Below are 24,947 nucleotides of genomic sequence, written 5' to 3'. Positions count from 1 at the left end.
GAGGTTTACTCTCGTTTTTACTTGAAGTCAATCGACCAAGTAAAACGTCTTTTGGTCCCAATATGTTGATATACTAGAAGTGTAAAATGTAAATATGTCCCAGACTGACAACAAACATACAGTATGTATAAAACAAATAATAAAGTGCACCGACCAAAAATACGACAAAGTGATAAAAAGATGGCAGTTTTTGATCAGCTGGGTCACCGCTTCTTGTGGCCATTCGCTTCCGAACACATACATACTTGTCTCTGTGTTTCTTCCATTTTTTTATGCATCCCCTGACCTCCAGCCCCGTATTTTTAGCAATTTTCTGCCACGAATTGCTTGCCATGTGGCAATCCTCTCGTCGGCTTCATCCATTTTTGAGTGTGGCGCAAGAATGCATGTAAATGGCGGTGATTTCGCGCTGAACCGGACACAATGGTATGAGCGGACCAATCGCCGTTCGTTTGCGTCACATCACCACGCGCTGACGTGACGCGTAGTCAGGATTTTGTGGAGGTGCACGTCAGGCTACGGCGAAGGGTCATAAATTGGGTCTGCCTTGACGGCGTAGGCCCGCCGCAGAAGCATAAGCCAGCCTTTACTCACCGGTCGGTGAGTAAGCCTGTGTGTGGGGCAGGTGGGGCAGGGGGAGGCGCAGCCACATCACATGAGTGACACGACAAAACACTGCTAAAACGCGTGCTAACGACATATCGATAAGAAATATCAGACATCGTGAATTTATGACGGAAACTATGGCGAATTTTCATCTCCTTCTCATCTCGTCAAACGACAACTGGCAATTATCTTGTTATGTTTTTGTCTCCAAGGGCACATTTTTAGCTTTAGCTCGTTGTTGTAATGTCATCATCATGAAAAAAAAAGTTCGTTGATAAAATATTTTCGTTGTCGTCATTGTTGACGAAAACAAAACTGGGCCCGACATTTCAAAGCAGAAAGTAAATACTTATCTTTTACAGTATTGTATTTTTACCGCTTGTAACCTGAAATTTCCTTCTTAACAAGAAGCAATATTTTCCCGTTTAAAGGTGTTGTAACCTGAAAACAACGACGTTCATAAGTAGCGGTATCACTGTACTACTCCAAGATTTTTTACCTGCGTCTTAAAAGCAGGAGCCAGAGCACCAGTGATGGGTTAAAGAACATCCTCAGAGACTGGTAATTCCATCATTTTTGCAAGGCCTTGTAGACATCGACTAAAAAATTCCATGACACAGTGTCAACTGTGTGCTTAAAGAATATTTGTCCTCAGGAGTAACCATTCAGCCATTGGCACGCAACAGTGCTTAGTAAATATGCCAGAAACCATTTGTGTTGATGTGCATACAAAAAAAACCCCCAAAAAATCTTTTCATTTTAATGCGTGAATTGCCTTACCCTGGTATCTTCACTGATGTATCCACAGGTCACTTTCTCTCCCTTTACCCACAGTTCGCCAACTTGGGATCTAGCACATATGGACAAAATTGTTAGCACTGCACACTTTCCAAAAGTAAAGAAAAAAAACACAGAGCCTAGGTCAGTGTAAAAATGTGTCATGTGAAAAGTAGTATTATAGTGCTTGTCACACGAAAAAGCATGTTTATTTCATAATACACCCCGTATTTTAAGCTCCTGAATGAAATGGACCACTTGGATGTGTGAAGAAGCGATCGATATATTTATTCAACCTTTTGAATCCCGCGCTACGAAAATGACAGACTTCCGGCTTCAGTCATGCATTGGCGCTGTGACGTGTACGGAGGAAGGAGTCCACTATACAGCCGTACTGTTGTGTGAGAAGGACTAAGGATTCAGCTGATTTTGCGGATTAATTTGTTTATTTTTCGCATCACGTCAGCCAAACGGCTGCAGAAAAATCTTGCTATACGAGGGAGAGGCGTATGAGCCTTTTTGGGGTTTCAAAATGTTCCCGTTCACAGGTGGATATTGGCCAAAACAAACCCTACTACTGTGGGACCATGGGACTTACGAGGAAGGGAGTAAACATCATGTTTTGTATTATGTCAAATACTGGGATCATTTTAATATGTAGGTGGCTTGCATTTTGTGGCTGACATGATCCTCGTCCCCTCGGCCGACGACCGGCGGCTTATCGCACATCCCCCCGTTGGGAGAGCACTATACTCGGCTTATTACCCTCTTCATGTGCCCGGTGTTCTGTCAAATTTTCCAACCGATCAGAAATTGCAACTTTGTGTTAAAAATACCCGCGAATAAAGCGATTACAAAGTAAACACTACAAACTTTCTTTAAATAAAGGACTAATTACGTTTGATCATGGATGGGCATGTAAAAAGCTCTCCTCATACACATATTGTCATGTTAGCTGCATAACAACTGCAGCCGCCCTCCTGAGGCTCTTGCTGTTTACGACTTTGCCGTGTCGTAAAGCATTATTTTTGCCATATTAGTGTTAACCATTTGGCAGCTCCACGCTCTCCGACATCGGACGGTTTGTCCGGCGGTCATTGTCCAGCTGCTTCCCCGCAAACGAGCCCTCTGCCCTCAGCAGGGGAACGACGAGCTCCAACTTTTTTGCCGCCGGGCAGGTTGCCGATCGGAGAAGACAATCGACAACCCAGTCGTCATGTGAAATGATCCGGGCTAGTTATGTGTGATTTTCCGCTTTGAAGACTTTGAATCATCACTCAGTTCGGGTTAGCATGTCAGCTAGCTGTCACGCCTCTTTTTTGTTTACATCAGGGGTGCCCAAGTCCGGTCCTTGAGAGCCTCTATCCAGCTTGTTTTCCATGTCTCCCTCCTCCAACACACCTGAATCAAGTAATCAGGATCGTTATCAGGCTCCTGCAGCGCTTGCTGATGAGCTGATCATTTAATTCAGGTGTGTTGAAGGAGGGAGACATGGAAAACAAGCTTGATAGGGGCTCCCGAGGACCGGACTTGGGCACCCCTGGTTTACATTCCCCGAAACCGGGGAAGGGAAATGACATAAGCCCGACTTAGGTGGCATAAAATGTGCTTCGCGAGGCGCGACAGTAACGGTGAAGTCAACAGTTTTGACCATTATGGAGTAATTTTGCCATATCATCCTGAATAAATGCATTTTTATTTTTTCTTATTCCATTTAGCACAAGACTGTTATTTGTCATGACCATGCCATTTATTTAGCTATTGGGGAAAAATACTTGATAAAAAGAATATCCTGTAAAAATATTGGAGAGACTGAAACAATGACATTTTGCAGCTCTCTTTGTCGCATTTTCCTTGTTCTGAATAATTCCCCCTCAATGGACTGAATAGTAAAACTGATGAGCCCATTTGCCCGCTGACGTCATCCAACTGTTGGGGACAGTGGGGTCCTATAATGGCACGCGTGGCTAATCGGCAGATTAAAAGACTAATTTCTCGTCATATGTGCTTTGTTAAATTGTTGTATATAGTCGAATCGTCTCAAAATATGATTCTAATTCACATAATAATGCCTTTTTTCCTCCTGTCGTACGCACTTTAAAGACTATTTTGCAACCCTCTCAATAATCCAAACCAGCCACCACAACCCCCAATTATTTAAGTAGTATAGAGTTCGGCTGTTTGATTTAGCCTAAGAAGAAAAGGCCGATAATTTTCTCTCTGACCCGATTTTCCAATATCGATTCGGATTTCTTGGCAAAATAAAAATGCAGTTAATCAGCTCACGGAATAAAGCCATCCTTATTGGCGGTCTGGTCATGTTGGTCATAGTAGGAGCAGCTTCGATGGTGCTCAATAGACTCGTCATGTGTCACTCTCGTACCAGGAACCAATCAAGTGGCTCGGATAAGTGCCCATGGGTAAGCAGACTGCCCCTGAGCAACGTACATTATGTTTTCCTGCTGCGAAGCATTTTGTCTTGCACCTCATAATGAAACGACGCATATTTTTTCATTTTAATTTTTTCATGAACACTTTTTAAAACCCTGCGAATTACTAAACCCGCAAGTTTCGAAGGGCGAAATGGGAAGAGATCTCCGCATATGTAATTTTTCTGCTAAGTATTCTTCAAGTCGCTTCATGGTTTACAAAAAAAAAAAAAAAAAAATTCAACGGCTATGTAGAGCCTCGCCTCGCCATTTATTTCCGGTTCTGCTTTTTCCAGTTCTACATCATAAAGTGAATTTGTGTGTGTTTTTTTTTCGATTGTTCACACTTATAATTTCGTAGTTGTTAGCTTGTTTTTACCGGTGATGACTGGTAGCATCATATCAAAATATTGAACGTGAGCAGTGAATGTAGTGGTTTGAAGGGAGATAACGTGCAAATGTTGACTGTTGTTGATCAATAGTTAAAACAATGTTTAATGTTAAATGAGGGAAACACATTAAGAGGTCAGTGAATGTTGACTATTCTGACCTCAGATAAGTGGGAGGAAATGGATGGATGCTTTTTAACTTTAAGAATATCGCCATGCCTTTTTAATATTAATTCAACATTATTTTTATTTCTTGTCTTATAACTCGCCCGTTTTGTTTTGAAAGTAATTTTATTATTGACTTTGTTTAATGTTCCATTTTTTATGTGCAAAACTTTATTTCAGCTCTGTGCTGGTTTAAGTGTTTGAAAATAAGGTTGACTTGAGATTTTAAGTCACATTATGAAATGCATAGTACAACGTACCTGACTCCAGCATACTCCACTTTCTGTGACACATATGCACATGTGGTCACCTGCAATAATAAAACAAAATAAAATGTACTGCTGAATACCTAAAAAAAATCATTAAATCCAAGTTCATATTTTGACAATTCCTACCAAACTCTTTTTTAGCCGCCACATGTCACCTCTGCCAATGTACTGGTCCTTAAAGGTCAGTTCCATGAGGTCTACAGTGACATCCTTTGATTGAGGAAAAGAAATACTTGGATTGAAAGTTACTATGCATCACATCAGTTCTAAAACCCTTGCACTTTTACAAATTGCGTCAAATTACAGGTAGTCCCCGGTTTACCAACGAGTTCCGTTCCTAGGCTGTGCTGTGGCTTGCTCCGCCCTGGAAATTGTATCCGTTGAATGGTGGCCAGACTCAATAGCTGGAACAGCGGTGAGTCTGGTGTACCAGGCAAGTACGTCGTAACCCGAGGACTACCTGTATACGCAACAGTATGAATGGATTTGATTGAGATTTCATAAGATAGACCAATACAAAATGCCATTTAAAATGCTTTCATTACCAATCATGACAAAACTTGTCCGGCATCAGCAGTCGGAAGTAGAGAGAGCGAGGGAGAGAGAGATTTCTAAACACTATCAGGTTTATACACTGTTGATGCACTTTGTTCGATGTAAAATTGTTATGCTCAATGTTTGATAGAAGCAAAGGACTGTTGAAATGTTCGAGGTGTCACTAAAGCAAACATGTTCGTTTTAAACGTTCTCCTGGCTGGTCAATTAGTCACAGACTGCCTTCTCCAACACCCACAGTGTTGCCTGAGTGACTTGATTCTAGCTGGCCTTTCGGCGCCTCCCAAGGCCCACAAGCCAAAGTATTAACTTGCCCATAAGGCATCTTCCTCAGCATCTCTCACTGCCTGTATCAACACACAACAGCCACCAACCACCTTACAATTATAATCTGTGGTCAGTTGCTTTACATAAAGCTTGCCACGGAGCCATATTTGTTTTTTGTTTTTTTCTGGGGTTCAAGTCTTCTAAAACCACTGAAATGCAGACAAAAATACCGTTGGCATAGTTATACTGCTGTTGCCATAGTGTGCACTTCCTGTGGGTGCGGTATCACAATATAAAAGGAATCTCTATGTGTCGGGGGCATATTTGCTGAATGAGGTGTGCTAAAGCACTGTTTTTCAACCGGTGTGCTGCGGCACACTGGTATGCCGTGAGAGATCGTCAGGTGTGCCGCGAGAAATTATCTAATGTCGCATTTATATATATATATATATATATATATATATATATATATATATATATATACCAAAATGTCCGTAACCGCGGGCCCTAGAAGGGGCCATCAGACTGCAGAGTGGGTGACGTAGCAAGAAGCTAACAAGCAAGGACGGAGGGAGGGAGAACGGCGTGACAGTGAAGTTAGCGTTCGCATGTTGCAGATGCCGCTGTTATTTTGTTCATTATTTTCCATTGTTGCCACAATAAAGTGGGAAAGTCATCACCGACTCATCTCCTTTCTATTTCCCCATTCGGTGCTATTACAATATTGTTTTACGTCGTCGGGCAGAGTTGCAGTAGGAAGGAAGAAAGGAGGAGGTAGACAGTTCTCGGTCATGTGCAGATGAGCGAATGCTCGTGTCTGCTCGGATTCTAGCTATCAACGACCTTGCTGTCCGCGACAATGTGGACCCCAGCACGTCGACTGCACATCATTTGGTTATGTACTCGAAAGTGTGCTTTCTATTTTATCTATATGTGATGACCGTCAATCCTCTCCCTGTGTTATATTCCAACACATTGTTGAGAACAGCAAGGTAGCTAATGGCTAAAAATCCGAGCAGTTCTTGAACGAGACACGAGCAGCAGAGCGCCATGGTGCAAAGCAAGATTAAACGTCATCTCCAAACGAAACACTCGTCACCTCAAAACAAGTCAATGGACTATTTTGTTCGCCTTTGTGAAAACACAGAGGAACAGGCAACTTTTTTTTTTTTATAGAAAATACGAAGGTAAATGAGAAAGCCCTCAAAGCCAGTTACCTTGTTTCTAAATCCAAAAAGTCCCGTGACAGAGACAGTAATACTACCTGCCTGCAAAGCCATCGTCTGCGAGATGCTCAGCCCTGATGTGGTTAAAGACATTGCTCAAGTCCCTCTGTCTGATAATTCTGAGCTTTTTCAAGCCTAACTGCTATAAAAAATAAATAAATAAAAACAAAGATTGAGAGCTGTTGACGAATAAGGATATTGACTTTGTGCTCATCTCAACAGGCTCAAATTTCACACTGAGTAAATATACATACTGGGAAATTATTTTATAATTAAAGATACTGTACGGAAAATAATTTTGTAACATTTTTGGTTTGTGGTGTGCCGCGAGATTTTTTCCAATGTAAAAACGTGCCGTGAGTCAAAAAAGGTTGAAAAACACTGTGCTAAAGGAAGGAGACATAGAAAACAAGCTGGATAGCGGCTCTCAAGTACCAGACTTGCCATCTCCTCATTTTTATTTTCCCTCATTTCCTCACATCGAAATGCAAAACCTCAATTTTAACTACTTAAGAACATAGGATTCATTCATTTTCCATGCCGCTTTTCCTCACGAGTGTCGCGGAAGTGCTGGAGCCTGTCCCAGCTAACTACGGATGTTAGGTGGGGTAAACCCTGAATTGGTTGCCAGCCACTCGCAGGGCAAAATGAGACATACAACCATTCACGCAACCATTCATACCTACGGACAATATAGCGGGTTCAATCAGCCTATCATGCATGTTTTTGGGATGTGGGAGACCCCCGAGAAAACCCACACAGGCACGGGGAGAACATGCAAACTCCACACAGGAAGGCCGGAGCCCAGAATTGAATCCTTAATCTCAAAACCGTGAGGCGGATGTGCTAACCACTCAGCCACTGTGCCGAAAGAACATAGGATTAATTAATTACCAAAATTGAATTTTTAAATAACAAGGATATAAGTAACATACACGAATAAAAAAAAAAAAAAAGTACAAATGATTCACATTATGTACAGTGAAATGGAATATATTTTGAAGATCACACCAACATTGACCTCTTTAAATGATAAGGAAATAAATAAGTAGCCAAACATAAATAAACTAAAATAAGTCCAAAGTGCAAATGGATATGGAAGAGGTTCTGAGCCTCCTGTTCAGGTCCCGACTCTTTTACTGGAACGGCGCTCTGGCCCACTTTCACCCCTGCTTAGAATTGAGACACGTAACATGTCTCCTGCTGCACTTGGAACACTTCTGATGGAGTGGGCAACACTTTTGAGATTTGATTTCTACTAGTATATGAAAACAATGTATTATTATCCTTCCATGGTAATGCAGCAATTTATTTCGGTCTATCACATTAAATCTCAATGAAATACATTTTTAGATGTTGAAACATGACAAAATATGAAGTTCAAAAAGAGTATTTCATACTTTTGAAAATCATTGCAGATAGAAAAAAAAACTCACTGACCTTTGGCTCAACAATGTTAATTACGACATCTTGATATGCACGAAGTCTGAAGGCTTGTGCCACTGCCTGATCCACGCTAATTGTCTCTAAAGAGGATTTGAAAAGGAAGTCATGAATGAAGTTCACATTCACAAGTAAATATCTATACGAAGACTATAGGCCAATTTGTCAGCATTTAAACATTGTTTACCAGCGGGTGTGACGGCGGCGGAGGGATACTGTGGTATTCACACATAAAACTCGCTACACTGATCACTAAGGGTCTAACTGCTCATGTGGCAGTATTGAACCGTTTTTGCCGATTTTGCATTTTTGGTTCAGTTCACTTACGTACGGTTTAGGTTTTGTTTTATGACTTTTTATTCTCATAAAATGTATTATTAGCACAAGGTAAGCCCTGCGTCCGGAACCACCTCACGGGAGTTTCCGCATGAACGACTTAAATGGCGGACGCTCAGGGCTACATTTTCACTAAGGGTGCAACGGTTCACGTTGATGTATTGAAAAGTTTCGGTTTTGCATTTTCGGTTCGGTTCACTAACGTACTGTTTTGTTTTTTGGCGACAAAACGGGACCTTTTCAACCTTTTAATGTATGTCAACTGACAACTAGTTGAATGACTATGCGCTGACTGCTTTACGGTATACGTCACTTTCCCCATTCATCATAAAGACTTAAGTCGATGCGAACGCTTTCGCGCAAATTCGGCAAAGATGGCAGCGCAACAAAAGAGGCCAAAAGTTTTGTTCGAGGAGCCAAAAAAAAGGGAGGCAATACTCAAGAATAAACATTGGCCAGGGTTTCGCTCGCTGGCATCCACCCCCCTCAACCAAACTCGTCAGCGCAGATGAGTTCGGGTGTTTTCGCAGGGCCGGTGGAGGGGAATACTGACAAAATCAAACATTTGTCATTTTCAAAATCATCAAATGCTATTGTTTAGCCACAACTGGATTTATTACCACATTTCTATTTATCCTTCACACAGCTGTTGGAAACAGAAATGTCGTTTAATCCATCTGCAGACGACCAATAGGTCAGGATTGTACGACACTGTGCGCTGGTCCTCATGGGAAACGCAGTCTTCCTTACGGCAAGCACTATCGCTTTTGTCGACCTGTGTCACTAAAATCGATCAAACTGAAAAGTTACCTAGTGTTGCTTTAAGTGGCGGATGCTCAGGGCTACCTTTTCACTAGGGGCGCAACGGTTCACATTGATGTATTGAACCATTTCCGATTTGCTTTTTCAGTTCGGTTCACTTACGTGACATTTTGGTATTTTGTATAATGAATTTTTTATTATTTATACATTTTTAATGTGCTCCAATACGGCAGGTATCATACACTTCTTTTGAAATCTGCAAAAACTCAAAATTCTATCAGGACTTACAATTTAGACTTAAACTTAAAACTTAACTAGAACTTAAAAATAGCTTGTGGAAATGTTAAAAAAAGTTAACAGTTAAAAACAGTAAATAAAATACTCAAGTCCCCATTCTGTATCAAAAGCTTTAAACTACATTCAATTAATTGAATGTTGTGAATCAACCGTTAAAGTTGTTAAAATTGTTCCCGTTATTCCATAATTTCCCATCTGTCTACTTTCGACATGTCAAAGTTTTAAAATTGTTTCATCATTTAAAGATCGATTCAAGTCAAGATTTTGCCGATTTAGAAATATTATAGATAAAAAGTTAATTGAGTTCAATACAACAGAGCCTTCTAGAGAAGTCCACTGCTTTAAGATGGCGGCAAGTCTGTCATTTCACATCTAGTTCTTTGTATATGTTCCAACGCTGTCGTCGTCTGTCATTTCACATCTAGTTCTACAATATGTGATATCTACCATAGCAATATGTTGCCGTATGTTTGTAGCAACTAGCAACCGGTCGCTATTTGTAGCGGTTGTCGGCCGCAGCCAGGTATGATTGTTTTTTTTCAATCTAGCGGCATGAGTTGAACAAGATATTTACTCTCGGTCCGTTCCTCATTGCGTCCCGAAGACCGCGGCGCCCCAAAGACCGCGCTGACTGTGTTTTATTTCCGCTTTACCTGGTGTAATTCAATAATCGGAATTTGGATGTTTATGAATCGTTCTCGAATCTTCCACGGCCGAATCGCGAATAATCTATGAATCGGAAATTTCGCACACCTCTAGTGACTATACATACAAATCAGGCTTTTTCTCTCACAGCATTTGAAAGTTAAAAGTTTGGATAACGTTACACTCTTGTATAGATGAAATTTAGAAAAAAATAAATAAAAAGTGTGACCTACATTTTCTTATTTAAAAAAAAAAAAAAAATCAGTTGAATTCAATCAGTTAGGATAAACATTTTTAATGTGAAATAATATATAACGTAATAACGTGTAGAACATGAAAAGTAACGACAGTTACTTTGCTGAGTAACTACTTTTATAATGAGGTAACAGAGTCGGTAATTCTGGTATGTACACCTTCTCTCGAATGACAGAAAAAGGTTTCTCTTACCTTTTTGAAGGTCTTCTTTTAAGCTCTTAACTTGCAATAAAAGGGGACTACACATTTCAAGAGGGGGAAAACAGGATTGACTCACGACAATAATGATAAGCAATCAATAAGATGTGTTATACAGAAAGAAATCAGTCTTAGTAAGTTCTTTTCTATGGTACAAGCTCACCTGAACTCATCTGTGGGATGTGCAATTTCAATGACGTCTCCAAGACAGATTTGAGGGAAAACCTTTGGATTGACCAGCACCTCATCATCTGAACAAAGGCAAACAAAGACATCTCAGAGAAAACAATATTGTTTCGATAAATATTGTGAAACCTCAATTCAATGGGCGTCATCCGTTATTTCCCATTGCTACACTACTGCATGTATTTTTGTGGCTTAAGTGCGTACGTCAGGATAAAAAAAAAAAGTCTTAAATAGCATAATTATGTGAATTAGAATCATATTTTGAGACGATTCGACTATATACAACAATTTGGCAAAGTGCAGATGACAAGAAATTAGTCTTTTAATCTGCCATTTAGCCACGCCTACCATTATAGGGCTCTCGCGTCCCTAACAAGAGGATGACGTCGGCAGGGTCATGGTTTCATCGGATTTAGAATTCAGCCTATTGAGGTTGAATTATTCAAAATGAGGAAAATGTGAAGAGAGCTGCAAAATGTCATTGTTTTAGTCTCTCTAATACAATATTTTTACAGGATATATTTTTATCTAAGTATTTTTCTCAAATAGCTAAATAAATGGTATGGTCATGACAAATAACAGTCTTGTGCTAAATGGAATATGAAATAATAAAAATTGAGCTGTCAAATTTAGCACGTTAACGAGCGTTAATTAATTTTTTGAATTAATCACGTTAAAATATTTGATGCATTTAACGTAAGCGCGGAATGACCCGCTCATCCATCCCATAATAACACTGTTACGTCCCACGGACAGCTCGCTAAGGGCGTAAAATAAAACGAGCCACACACACAAGTCGCAAGTGGACACAAATTTATTCACTCAAGTCGAACTCACAATGAACAAAATATATAAAATGCGGAAGAAGCTGGATTCAGCGCAAGCCCAGGCCAAAACAACAAACAAAATGAAACTACACTTAAACCCCACCCGCTGATTAAACCCTCATCGTAAAAAGGAAATTTAAAAAAAAGACAGCCACTACCCTGGCTTCTACACTGAACAAAACAGGAGAAAACGAGTTGAACTAAAACGGCACTTTACGCCTACTGCTGTGGTGCTCTTATTTACAGTGGTGAACAAAAACGATCCAATCACGAATGAACACAAAAGACCTCACCGAAAAAGCGGGAGTGTAGCAAAGTAGCGATCAAATGCACAGGTGAATGAATGGTGAGCAAACAGCTGGAGAGGAGGTACGTGGCACGTATGCTGTCAAATGCGAACTCTCAGAGTGTTGACAGCAGCTAGTTTTTGAAGTTGGCACCCTTCCTCGGGTGGCCCATCAGCGACGGCGACGTCGTCGTCTGCCCGTCCAGCGTCAATTAGAGTACGTCACGTTGGGAGGGGAGGCAGCCAGCTGGCGGACGCGATGATCAGCTGACTTACAGGCTCAAAAAAGATAACAATTAAACGTCCAGGGCCGTCGCACCACTCAGAAGTGCAGTGAGCAGCGTGGGTAACGGTTAAATGTAAACATGGAAGAAAAGCGGGTTGGCCCTCTGGGTGGGGAATTCAAATTAAAAAAGAATATAGATGGAACAACTCTCAGAAAATGTAATTAAGTTGGTTTGCCTCAGTGACTAGCTGGAGGATGAGTAGAGAAGAGGGCCACATTTATGTGTACGCTACACACACTTTGCACACATTCTAAATAATACTGTTTCTGTTACTGTTATAAGGCTCTGTTGTCTGTTTTTGCTGAGAAGAAGAAAATGTCTTCAACAGAAAGAATGTTAATGTTAATACCATCTTGTGGATTTATTGTTATAATCAATAAATACAGTACTTATGTACAGTATGTTGAATGTATATATCAGTCTTTTGTCTTATCTTTCCATTACAAAAATAATTTACAGAAAAATATGGCATATTTTAGAGATGGTTTGAATTGCGATTAATTGTGATTAATTTTTAAGGTGTGATTAACTCGATTAAAATTTTTAATCGTTTGACAGCCCTAATAAAAATGCATTTATTCAGTACGACATGGTAAAATTACTCTGTAATGAACTGTCAACTTCACCTTTACTCTCACACCTCCCGAACGATATTTTATGCCACCGTAGTTAATCAGGCTTTTGTCATTTCCCTGCCCCGGCTTTGAAGAATGTAAACGAACAAAGAGGCGTGACAGCTAGCCGACATGCTAACCCAAACCGAGTAATTTTTCAAAGTCTTCAAAGCAAAAAATCACACATAACTAGCCCGGATCATTTCACACAGCGGCGGGGTTGTCGATTGTCTTCGTCGATCGGCAAGCCGCCCGTTGGCGAGTAAGTTAGAGCTCGTTGTTAACCTGCTGAGGGCAGAGGGCTCGTTTGCGGGGAAGCAGCTGGACAGAGACCGCCGGACAAACTGGCCTACGTCAGAGGAGCGTAGCTGCCACATGGTCAACACGAATATGGCAAAATAATGCTTTACTACACAGCAAAGGCGTCAACAGCGAGAGAGTCACAGGAGAGCGGCTGCAGTTTTTGTTCAGCTAACATAGCAGATTGTGTCTGAGGAGCAATGCTGTATTGTGAGACGCTAACCCGGGTGACGTCGCATTCGCATTCGTCCTAAATAAGAAACTGGAGCCGGAAGTAAGTCATTTTCATGGCGCGGGATTCAAAAATGTAATATATTAAACGATCACTTCCACACACATCCAAGCGGTCCATTTCATTCAGGAGCATAAAACACAGCGTGAAATATGAAATAAAGATGCTTTTTGGTGTCATACTCACTTTAAAGGTGTTATGAAATACAACACCATGAGAGTTTGAAATGATCCTTAATCTCTACTATCGCCACGCCAGGAGTCACATATGGCCAGGACTAAACCTGTTCGATTAGTCGACTTTGAACAGAAACTAACTTTTCTGTTTAAAACGCTTTTAAAAATGTTCAAATCGGTACGTTCAATTTTTTTAAAAAAAACGCTCCATTTTGGTTTATCAAAGCCGCCGTTGTTTCCTCTGCATTTCTGCTTCCTCCCACGAGAGCGCACCATCTCAACAACAACAACCATAGCTACCGGCGATTCAGCTACTTTGCTCACTCAACTATGGACACAAATTGAATTGTATAAAACGCTGTGTTTTATTTCATGATGTACTCAAAGTATTGTTATATATGTAGATGGATTGCAGTGGATTGTCAAATAAAACATGTTGCCTTGAAACATTCAACACTTCCTCATTTACTTCGTCTGCACTTTCATGTACGAGACAACAGCAGACATTCTGGCTGAGTGTAGATTGCACTATACCACAACAACGAAAGTTTATGCGCGTACGTGTCTGTCCCTCTGTGTCGTTGTCCTATAAAGATTGCTGCTACTAGATCACAGTAACTAAAAGTAAACCATGTTGTTTTTTTGTTTTAATACAGTGACATATTTTGGCAAAATGCATATGTCTGCATTTGAAATTTGAATCTATATGGTCATTGTTCAATGGCCCATTAATGACCTGACGTCTTTTGTAAAGATGAGGCGCTCATAAACCTAAGGGATCATTCTGTTTGCTACCTTCACTGGGGTACGTATTGTGTTTGTTTAAACAATGTGATTGCCACCTTGCATATTGTATTATTGAGTGACAGTTTTGCACTAAACATGAATTATTTGTCATTGTTTATATTTTCCCAAGAAATCTTACTAGAGATCGGAAACTCGGGTTTGAGAGAAAATACTTGTTAGGCAAAATCAAACAGCCCTATCAATCCACCTGGTTTGGGTGCTGGTATGCCGCTCTATGACGAGCTGCTTTGAAATGAGGTCAGACCACATTTTTGACATAAATCCATCAACAAAAGGATGAATAATGAAAGTCGATCCTATTTAGACCTCCTTTCTCAGCTGCCTTCGCCCCGCCTACTAGAAATCAAACTTTGACGTCACAACCAGAACAAGCTTGTGAAGAAGTAACGCAACTCTTACTCTGCCACTTTGGGCTACACTACAGTCGTTACATTTATCCTCTTTATTCTCCATATTAGATTTGACTTCCAGAACCAATTCATGTCGTACGTAGAGGTATCACTGTGTGTGTATATATAGAGTATATATATATGCTGTATACAGTGGGGAGAACAAGTATTTGATACACTGCCAATGGGTTTTCTTATTGACTGTTCAAACCGAGCATCAGTATGGGGAAGAAAAGTGATTTGAGTGACTTTGAACGTGGCATGGTTGTTGGTGCCAGAAGGGCTGGTCTGAGTATTTCAGAAACTGCTGATCTACTGGGATTTTCACGCACAACCATCTCTAGGGTCTACAGAGAATGGTCCGAAAAAGAAAAAATATCCAGTGAGCGGCAGTTCTGTGGGCGGAAATGCCTTGTTGATGCCAGAGGTCAGAGGAGAATGGCCAGACTGGTTCGAGCTGATAGAAAGGCAACAGGGACTCAAATAACCACCCGTTACAACCAAGGTAAGCAGAAGAGCATCTCTGAACGCACAGTACGTCGAACTTTGAGGCAGATGGGCTTCAGCAGCAGAAGACCACGTCGGGTGCCACTCCTTTAAGCTAAGAACAGGAAACTGAGGCTACAATTTGCACAAGCTCATCAAAATTGGACAATATAAGATTGGAAAAATGTTGCCTGGTCTGTGAGTCTCGATTTCTGCTGCGCCATTCAGATAGTAGGGTCAGAATTTGGTGTCAACAACATGAAACCATGGATCCATCCTGCCTTGTATCAACGGTTCAGGCTGGTGGTGGTGGTGTTATGGTGTGGGTAATATTTTCTTGGCACTCTTTGGGCCCCTTGGTACCCAATTGAGCATCGTTGGAACGCCAAAACCTACCTGAGTATTGTTGCTGACTATGTCCATCCCTTTATAACCACAATGTACCCAACTTCTGATGGCTACTTTCAGCAGGATAATGCGCCATGTCATAAAGCTGGAATCATCTCAGACTGGTTTCTTGAACATGACAATGAGTTCACTGTACTCAAATGGCCTCCACAGTCACCAGATCTCAATCCAATAGAATGGAATTGGAATGTGGTGGAACGGGAGATTCGCTCCATGGATGTGCGGCCGACAAATCTGCACCAACTGTGTGATGCCATCATGTCAATGTGGACCAAACTCTCTGAGGAATGCGTGAATCTATGCCATGAAGAAGTGAGGCAGTTCTGAAAGCAAAAGTGGGTCCAACCCGTTACTAGCATGGTGTAACTAAAAAAGTGACCGATGAGTCTATATGTATGTGTGTGTGTGTGTACATATATATATATATATATATATATATATATATATACGGCGGAAAACACTCAGGTGGCTTGAAGTTCCACTCTGAGACCCCCAATTTGGCCAAATTTCAAAATTGTCCGATATGCATGTGTGATACATCATTCAGAAGCTTAAAACCTGACTTTTCTGGGGGAAGAACAATTTTGATCAGGAGGGCATTTTAAAAAAAAATTTAAAAATTAAACAGCAAAACCCTAGTTCACAAGTGTCAAACCGATTCCAGAAAGGGCCAAGTGGGTGCAGGTTTGCTTTCCAACCAATGAAGAGTACACCTTTTAACCAATCAGATCTTTTACATGTGTAATCAGTTAAACTTTGTGAGGTGCTGCTTGTTTCAGTAGGAAGTTCATTAGTTAAACTCTCTGCACGGTATCGGTTGGAACAAAATCCAGGACCCACTTGGCCTTTTCTGGAATCGGTTTGACACCTGTACCCTAGTTGGAGGCGAGAGCAGAATTACAGACGCCATGACTGTAACAAGATATTATCTCTTTTCGATCCAAAAACTCCATGTAGCATGTATCACTGGGTTTCAACACTAGGAGTGGGAACCTCAGGGCACCTCACGATACGATACGATTCGCGATACAAGGCTCACGATAACGATTATCTCATGATATCATGATACAGCGATTATCGATATATTGGTCAGAAATTGGATGCATGATATTCTACGATACAACTGTTGAAACGGAGAGAAAAAAAAAAAAGATATTTCAAAATAGAAAAAATACTGTTTAAGTAATTTATTAAACAGTGACACCTTTTCTGTGCAACATTGCTGTAAAATATAAATCTACTGCAAATTGTGCACCTGCACACATAGAGGAAACAAACCACAACCACTGATATCTCTTGGAGAGATCATGATGAATGGCACCCTTAATTTCTTTAAAGTTTTAAATCTTTTAAAAAAAAAAAAAAAAAAAAAAAAAACAGTGCTTTAGGGGTCAGTCAGCAGTTGAGCTTGGAGTGGGGCAATGATAAAATTGGTGGGTCTTTTCTTCGTATATGACCTTTGTTGACAAAAGCGTTGGTTTGAGCACTTCCACTATCTGCTTCAGCATTTGAGATGTCAGACTTGGTCAGTCACAGTCTTCCTCACCTTAAAAACAACAAAATAAAACAAAAAATATTAGCTACTTCATAGCTTTTGCGTTGAAATCCTGATTTTTTTTTTGTGTGTGTGTTGGAAGTATTGAATTTAAAAAAATATGAATTGAATGTATAGAAATTAAAAATGCAATAATTACCTATTTTTAATACGTAGGCTACATTAATTATCATGCACATCACTTAATATATCTTTGAACCTATTCAAACCATTTTTATAGCTTATTGTATCAAAATGGCAGTAATAACAGTTTGTGTTGCAAACTAGATGGAAAGTGGTTGTCAAATAATATCAAATAAATCGGTAAATTAATGTGGACTTGTTCGATATTCATTTTCATCCAGTTTAGGGTCCTGGTTTATTTTAAATCATTCAACACCAAATGTCATCAAAATTATACATGTAAATTAAAAATCAATTACATTGCAAAACTTTCTTACCTCAAGTGATAAAAGCGAAGCAGTGAAGAAACCCGATGTGCACTTCGTCACCAGCTCCCAGTGAACCTTATTTTTGTTAGACAATTCTTGCATACAGCAAAGTCCTTGTTCACCTTACTTCCTTTCTTGTTGGTGTAAATATCTAAAGTGTGTCCCCATGTGTGATTTTTAGCAATATTTTTCTCATTTTTTCCTGCACCGTTCTCAAGAAGCTTTTTTATTTTTTCAACCCACTTGGAGCTTCCTCTCTTCTTCTCTAGACGACTTGTGCACACTTTACCTTCACCGCCACTCCCGAGCGCCCCTATTGGACCGCCAAGGAATTGCTCAACATAAATTGAGCAGTTTACAGCATCCATACTCCATTGTATGGCCAATATGTTAAATAAAAGTATCGATACTTGGCGGGAGCATATCGATAACCGATCGGGTTGCAAAATATCGCGATAAATCGCTGTATCGAGATATTGTCACACTCTTAGTCAACACACAGCTGTGAATGGCCACAGCTGGATTTTTGGGGGATTTTATGGGTGAAACATGGTAATATAACAAGGGTCGCGATGCAGAAATCGCGGACATCAAGGAGTGGTCGAGATTTTCTTTTTTAATATATTTAGCCTTTTAAACCTTTTTTTTCGATTTTTCTTTGTTTGGATTGATTATTTATCATCTAACATATTGGAGAAAATGCGACAGTAACAAAAAAATACAATTAAGCCATAGTTATGAGGTCGATATTAGGGGTGCAACGGTTCAGTTAGCCCACGGTTCGGTTTGAACCTCGGTTTTGGGATCACGGTTTCGGTTCGGTTTCGGTTTGCTTTAGGGCTGCAGCTATCGGATATTTTAGTAATCGAGTAATCGACTGAAAATCCTATCGATTATTCGAGTAATCGGATAAAACATATTTTTTAGGTAAAGAGCAATTTAAATATACATGAGAAAACAAGACATTTCATCTAATATTGAACCATTTTCAGTCAATCAATGTCTTTATTATCGATGTACATTGTTGAAAACAGCCAAAAATTGCCTCTCAGATGTGACTAGAATTAAAAAAAGACCAATTCACTGATTTCATTCCAAAAACTTTTAGATTTTATCAAAAAAAAAATATATATATATATATATATATATTTCTTACCTAACAATGCCATTACGCTTGATAACATAAATCACTTAAAAGTTAAGTGTTTTTCCCACATGTTTCAATTGACTTTCCATTTGTGTCAAGCCATTTTTAAATTCTACTTTAGTTTTAAGTTAGTCTAAACTGTAAGTCCTGATAGGATTTTGAGTTTTTGCAGTGTTCAAAATAAATGTAGTGTAACATATCAGGTTATAATATGGCGGTGATTTTTGCATGCGTTCCTGAATGCACCGCGTGACGTGCGGGGGTGAGGGAGGTGCGGGAGAGCGAGAGACGTGCCTTCCTGTTGTTGTTGTCGTTACACAAGTTCGCGAAAAAGAAATAATTGCAACCTAATGAAGCGGGTGACTCTTTGTCAACGTTACAGTATGATCCCTGCTGTATTGGAGCACATTAGGGACCAGTGCTACCTGGTGTTTTATCCAGCAATGACTACCGAGCTAAAATTGACAGTTAGCTTTATCATATTTTCATTTTACACCCTCATCACTCTACAGCGCTATGTTTTCACTGATTAAATAAAGCCTGTATGTAAGACACGTTAGCCACGCATCGACAGTGGTCTTAATAGAAACCTAGCCCTCCGCAGGGCTAACATTACGTGAGCGAGTGACAGTAACTTAATCTTATTTATTAGCGCTGAGAATTGTACTGCTTTAAGATGGCGGCTGTTTACTAACACCGCTGACTCTGTCATCTTGCATCTAGTTCAACATACATGTGATATCTATGAGACGCATCAGATGCTACCTGCTACCACCGTTACATCACGCGGGCTAGTTTTTAGCAACGTCGGCGTAGTTTGGAGCAGCTGTCGGGTGCAGAAAGGTTTTTTATATTTTTCTTATTGCTTCTTCCTCTACGCACGTGACATCAGCGCGTTGTCCCGCATTAAAAGTGGTCCGGGCAAAACATGAAAAAATTAAACAGTTCCTCGAGGTGAATAAAATTACTCGGATCAGTTTTTAAACTCGAGTTCCTCGAGTTCCTCGAGTATTTGTTTCAACTCTAGTTTGCTTTTTGCATTTTTTTTTTAAACTGCCTTTATTTTTCTTTTAAGAAAATGAAATAAAAACGTAAAACGTAAACATTTTCGACTGTTAAAATTAGGGTTGTTCTGATCATGTTTTTTTGCTCCCGATCCGATCCCGATCGTTTTAGTTTGAGTATCTGCCGACCCCGATATTTCCCGATCCGATTGCTTTTTTTTTTGCTCCCGATTCAATTCCAATCATTCCCAATAATATTTCCCGATCATATACATTTTGGCAATGCATTAAGAAAAAAAATGAATAAAACTCTGACGAATATATACATTCAACATACAGTACATAAGTACTGTATTTGTTTATTATGACAATAAATCCTCAAGATGGCATTTACATTATTAACATTCTTTCTGTGAGAGGGATCCACGGATAGAAAGACTTGTAATTCTTAAAGGATAAATGTGACTTTGTATATTGTGACTAAATATTGCCATCTAGTGTATTTGTTGAGCTTTCAGTAAATGATACTGTAGCCATTTAACTGTTCTGCCCAAATGCATGATGGGAAGTGCAACCATGACTGTGCGTAGTGGCACCAATTGATATATCTTCTCTGCGTTGGGAAATAATATAGGGTGTTAAGAAAAAGATCAACTACTACCTTTCTTCCCCACATTGCTTCCCACGATATTTCTAATTGTTGAGAGAGGGATTTTAAGGCTTTAGCCAATTAAAAAATGGCTTCAAAGACTGCCAAAATTCACTCCACTGATTTTGCGCTGCCTTTTAGCTCTATATATAGGTAAAACGGCGCCATTAGAGATTTAACGCGACAATGCGTGAGTAGGTCGTGCAGTGTATGCGTTAATTGCGTTAAATATTTTAACGTGATTAATTTTTTAAAAATGAATTACCTCTATTAACGCGATAAATATGATAGCCCTACTTTAAGCCAAAACTAAAGACTCTGGATAAGTGTAAGAAATTTTGTCTGGAACGTTAAATACAATTAGAAAACGATTTAAAGGGCAACTGAAGAGGTTTTCGGATTTCGCTCTTGAGTGTTTTACTCAGTTAAATTGTATTAAATGCTTGCCACCACTCTGAACACGGAAATATAGCCCCCCGCTATCCTCGCCATATATTGCATACATTTTCGGGGTTTTACACGCGAGATTTGTCATGCCATCTCGATGTGTAGCGATGAATTGCTCACAGGAAGACTCGAGACTTTATGAGTGGTCCCCAAAAACTTCTCCTGCAAAGGTTTGGACCATTTTTGTGAGCATGCATACAGGTCCCCAATCGGCTCATTGTTTTCATCATTTCAGCGACGACATCTTTGAAAACCTACAACAATGCAACATTGGTTTTATAAAAACGTAAGTAAAGACCTTTACTGGCTTTTATGATTCTAAAATTTGATGCACTTCTGTTGATAAACGAGGGGGACTCCTACTGCCTGTTTGTTGAAGCGCGACAATTTTTTTTTTTTTTTTTTGAAGAATTGAAGAAGGAACAATAGCATCAAATAGATGCTGATTTGACTGGGGCATTATTATTTGATCAACAATAAATTATTATTAAAAATTATTCAATTAAAATTCAGATTCATCCAATATTTTCATGCTGCTGTGATTTTTTTTTTCCCCCCAGGAAGCCAAACATAAAAAATGAAGCGGCGGAAACCCTCAACACGATGAAAAAAGCGTTGCAAGTCAGTCGCCACCCAGTTTCCCAAAATCAACAGGGAGTGGGTTGAGTCATATGATGACACAAGTGATGCGGTGTCCAGCGATGACTGAAGAGATCCTATGAGGCCTGCCAGATGCTGAATTTCTTCCGTCTGTGACATCAGATGACGATGACTTAGGAGAAATAAATGTACCAAATTTTGCTGACATGAAATCATAAACTAGTCATATATACTGTACACATTTTTAAAAGAAAAATCTAGTTACCTTCATATTTTATTAATGATTTATCTTTGTATAGAGAACACTTAATGCTACAGAAAAGAGTAAATACATATTTCCCACTGCCATTATCATTTTTCAATGTTGCGCTAGTCCGTTGCTATCCTAACTTTGTGTTGCTTACTAAATTTATGTTCTTTGATGTGTGCCATTGTGTGCTTGGTATAACTTAGCTTTCTATGTTGTGTTACAATCTGACAGCGAAAGCTGATGCTGATTCAACATAAATCTGGTATCATCTATTATTGTGGCCTATTGAATAGTGTTTCAGAATGTAATCTAGTTACAATATATTATATACTAATAGAATACATTAAACAGTCAACAAAATGTGTCAATGTTGTTAACAATTTATGGTTTTATTTTTTTAATGTAATTCATGCCCCTGTCAGTGCTTCAGCCTCCTCAAGTTTGGCTCTCACGTCTGGGATCTCCTGACGACACAGGAATACTCTTGGAAGGGTAATTACTTAACGGTTTACAGCAACACCTGGAAAATAAAATCGTTTTGTCATTTATTTTGAAAAATCAATAACATATCATTCATTTAGCCACATTTGGGCTAGCTTTACCATATTTAGATCGGTAGGAGCTGTCCCATTACCTAATATCCAGTTTTAGCTATGTGGAGAGCATAGAAAAATATACAACCATGTAATCGCATTCTCTCAAAAAAATCACGATGCTGGATTTAGGCTTACCACTCACTCTCCTGTTCGTGAAGTGTCGAGCTGTCAATTGGCGTCATGACGACATCTGCTGTGTCAAGCAAATCGTCGTCATCTGACGCCTCAGGTTCAAACATGTAGGGATTAATTGTAGTTCATCTTTCCTGGGAGCCTTTGCCATCGGTAGCGTCACGAAAGAGCGATCCTGAATGGTTACCTTTGGTGGAAATATCACTGACATCGTTGTTGCTGCTATGCTAGCTGTGGATAGTCTTCTCTGTTGCGTCGGGGAATCTACGTCACACTTCCGGGTTTGCGATGGGAACATTAACGGAGTGCAAAAAAACTAGAAAAAACGCAAATTATCCTTACAAATACGTGTTGATAATGTCATGGTTGTTTTGACGCACTCGTCCAAAGTTTATATTCGTAAAATTACACCAAAATCCGGAAAGGTCTTCAGTTGCCCTTTAATTAAAAAATATATATATATATTTAAAAAAGGCATGTCCGATATTTTTTGCCGATTCCGATACTTTGAAAATGACGTGATCGGACCCGATCGATCGGCATCTCGATTGATCAGGACATTTTTAGTTAAAATGCCTCTTAGCTCTTTAGCTAGTTTAGTGACTGACTACTGAAATACACACAAAGTAGTAAAAAAGTTACTTGGCAAAGTAACTGGTGTTACCGTTCATGTTTTTTTATTTTTTAAAAAAAAAAAAAAAAAACAAACAAAAAAATAGTAACCTTTGCTATGTTTGGAGGTCATTTAAGGTTCTGAATCAACCGTTAAAGTTGATATAATTGCTCCCGTTTTTGCATTAGTTCCCTTCTGTCTACTTTCGACATGTGAAAATTTTAAAACTGTTTCATCATTTAAAGATAAGACTCAAGTCAAGATTTTGCCGATTTAGGAGTATTTTAGATAAAAAGTTACTTAGGTTCACTAGGAAGGTTCACTACAACAGAGCCTTTCTGAGAAGTTTACTGCTCTAAAATGGCGGCTGTTTACTAACGCTACCGAGTCTGTCATTTCGCATGTAGTTCTATATGCATGAGATATCTAGGCGTAGGTTGTAGGCTGTTGGCTATTGTCAGGAAATATTGGAGCCACCTCGCCTACCATCGCGTTTGCTACAGTGTCACAACAAACATTCTTCCCTCTCCGTGTCTCTGACTTTTCTCGCGTCATTCAACCAACCTATTAACGAACGGAGGAAAAAAAACAATGCACGAAAAACGTACAGACTTTGAATGTAACGTACGGCGTACACATTTAAAAATCAGTGCTCACTTGTACAAATTACGCCGAGACCGTACAACTTGACAGGTATGAATTATAGTGGACCATCACAGTTAGGTAGTAGCACTCTGTAGCACGGGACGTCCAACTATCAGTGGTCACGGCGAAACTATGTGCTCTAGCGAAGTCATCTTCGATGGTTTTGCGTGCCATTTCATAAATGTCGGGGAATACGTTGTTGGAGAAATATGTCCGCAAGGGAACAATGTAACGCGGGTCAAGCGTTGCAAATGAATTAACGAAGCCCGCCATGTGTTTTCACTGGTGTCATTTCCGGGGTTGTCCTGCTCTGAGAAAGTGATATCTGTGGGTGATGCCGGCTGAGGTACCGGAGTCATGTTATAAGTGTTGCCATTAGCATAGGGAACAAGCGCTGAGCAATGCTTGCAAATTGTTGTTTGTTTTCCTCAATATTTTCTCTCCCTCCTATTTTCTCTCCCTCCGCATTGTCGTCCACGGGGATACCGAAATGTTGCCACAACTCAGATTTGAAAGAAGCCAGTGCTTCCTTCAAAATTCGGTCTCTCCACTCCTCCGCTCGCCATAGCTTTTTGTTTTCTTTCTTGTTTCACTTTCACTTCACTCGTAAGCGATAGAGGGTGTTACTCGGCTTCTATTACACAGGTGCTTGACAGCGATCGGACATTTACTTGCGGCAGGGTGGGCATTTCTCCACAATTGTGCTTCACGTCACACACAGGCACACAGAGCTCGACCAATTCATTCCACAAGCGTTCGGAATAAATGAATTGCAAAACCGAAAAGGCGCGGTTCATAAAGGCGTATTGAAACGTACAGGGCGAACCGTACGGTTCGGCTTTGAACCGCAAACAGTTTCACTCCTAGTCGATATACGTGACTTTTTTACAGACACCATTTTTTTCATTGTGACGTCATTTGTTTATAAATTTAAAATATGCCGGTGAATAATTTTTTAAAGTCGTTTTTTTTTTTTTTTTTTTTTTTTAAACGAAATATTACACATCAATTAATGATTCAAAACTAAATGTGACAGACATTTTGAATAATAAATACAATTAATTACCTTCGTTTTATGGCTGGGTTGAAACAAAAGTGATTGCCAGACATCTGAAAACGGGGTTTGCAGGGTAAAACGGACAAATTAACAATAGTTCGGGGGCTTAATGTGCCGTGAATCTGCTATGGCAGCATATAGACATATTGTTCTATCAAACGCAACAGTTGTTTTGGCTTAAAATACAGCAGTTTCTTTTAAAGA

At 39.7% G+C, this 24,947-nt stretch overlaps 1 protein-coding gene across 6 annotated transcripts in view; it reads right to left on the bottom strand.

The window, feature by feature from the left end:
• The window catches only part of depdc5 (DEP domain containing 5, GATOR1 subcomplex subunit), a 272,311-nt gene that overhangs the window by 241,351 nt on the left and 6,013 nt on the right, over window positions 1-24,947 (bottom strand). For 3 of the 6 annotated variants that reach the window (XR_009061928.1, XM_057828504.1, XM_057828503.1), the window contains exons 3-8: window positions 10,783-10,870; window positions 10,614-10,660; window positions 8,124-8,209; window positions 4,762-4,845; window positions 4,627-4,676; window positions 1,387-1,456 (exon numbers count right to left, since the gene is read on the bottom strand). Coding sequence is in view for 5 of the 6 variants with exons in the window: in XM_057828504.1 (XP_057684487.1) it covers window positions 1,387-1,456; window positions 4,627-4,676; window positions 4,762-4,845; window positions 8,124-8,209; window positions 10,614-10,660; window positions 10,783-10,870 (425 nt within the window). In the remaining variant the exon portion in view is untranslated. Of the gene's footprint in view, window positions 1-1,386; window positions 1,457-4,626; window positions 4,677-4,761; window positions 4,846-4,957; window positions 5,096-8,123; window positions 8,210-10,613; window positions 10,661-10,782; window positions 10,871-24,752; window positions 24,797-24,947 lie in introns of those variants that run through there. The other 3 variants (XM_057828505.1, XM_057828506.1, XM_057828507.1) reach the window with 3 other exon arrangements.

This window comes from Corythoichthys intestinalis, chromosome 22 (assembly GCF_030265065.1).
Source record: "Corythoichthys intestinalis isolate RoL2023-P3 chromosome 22, ASM3026506v1, whole genome shotgun sequence".
NCBI classification, from domain to species: Eukaryota; Metazoa; Chordata; class Actinopteri; order Syngnathiformes; family Syngnathidae; genus Corythoichthys; species Corythoichthys intestinalis.
The sequence above is the reverse complement of the archived record's forward strand: the minus strand, read 5'-3'. Positions and strand labels throughout refer to the sequence as shown.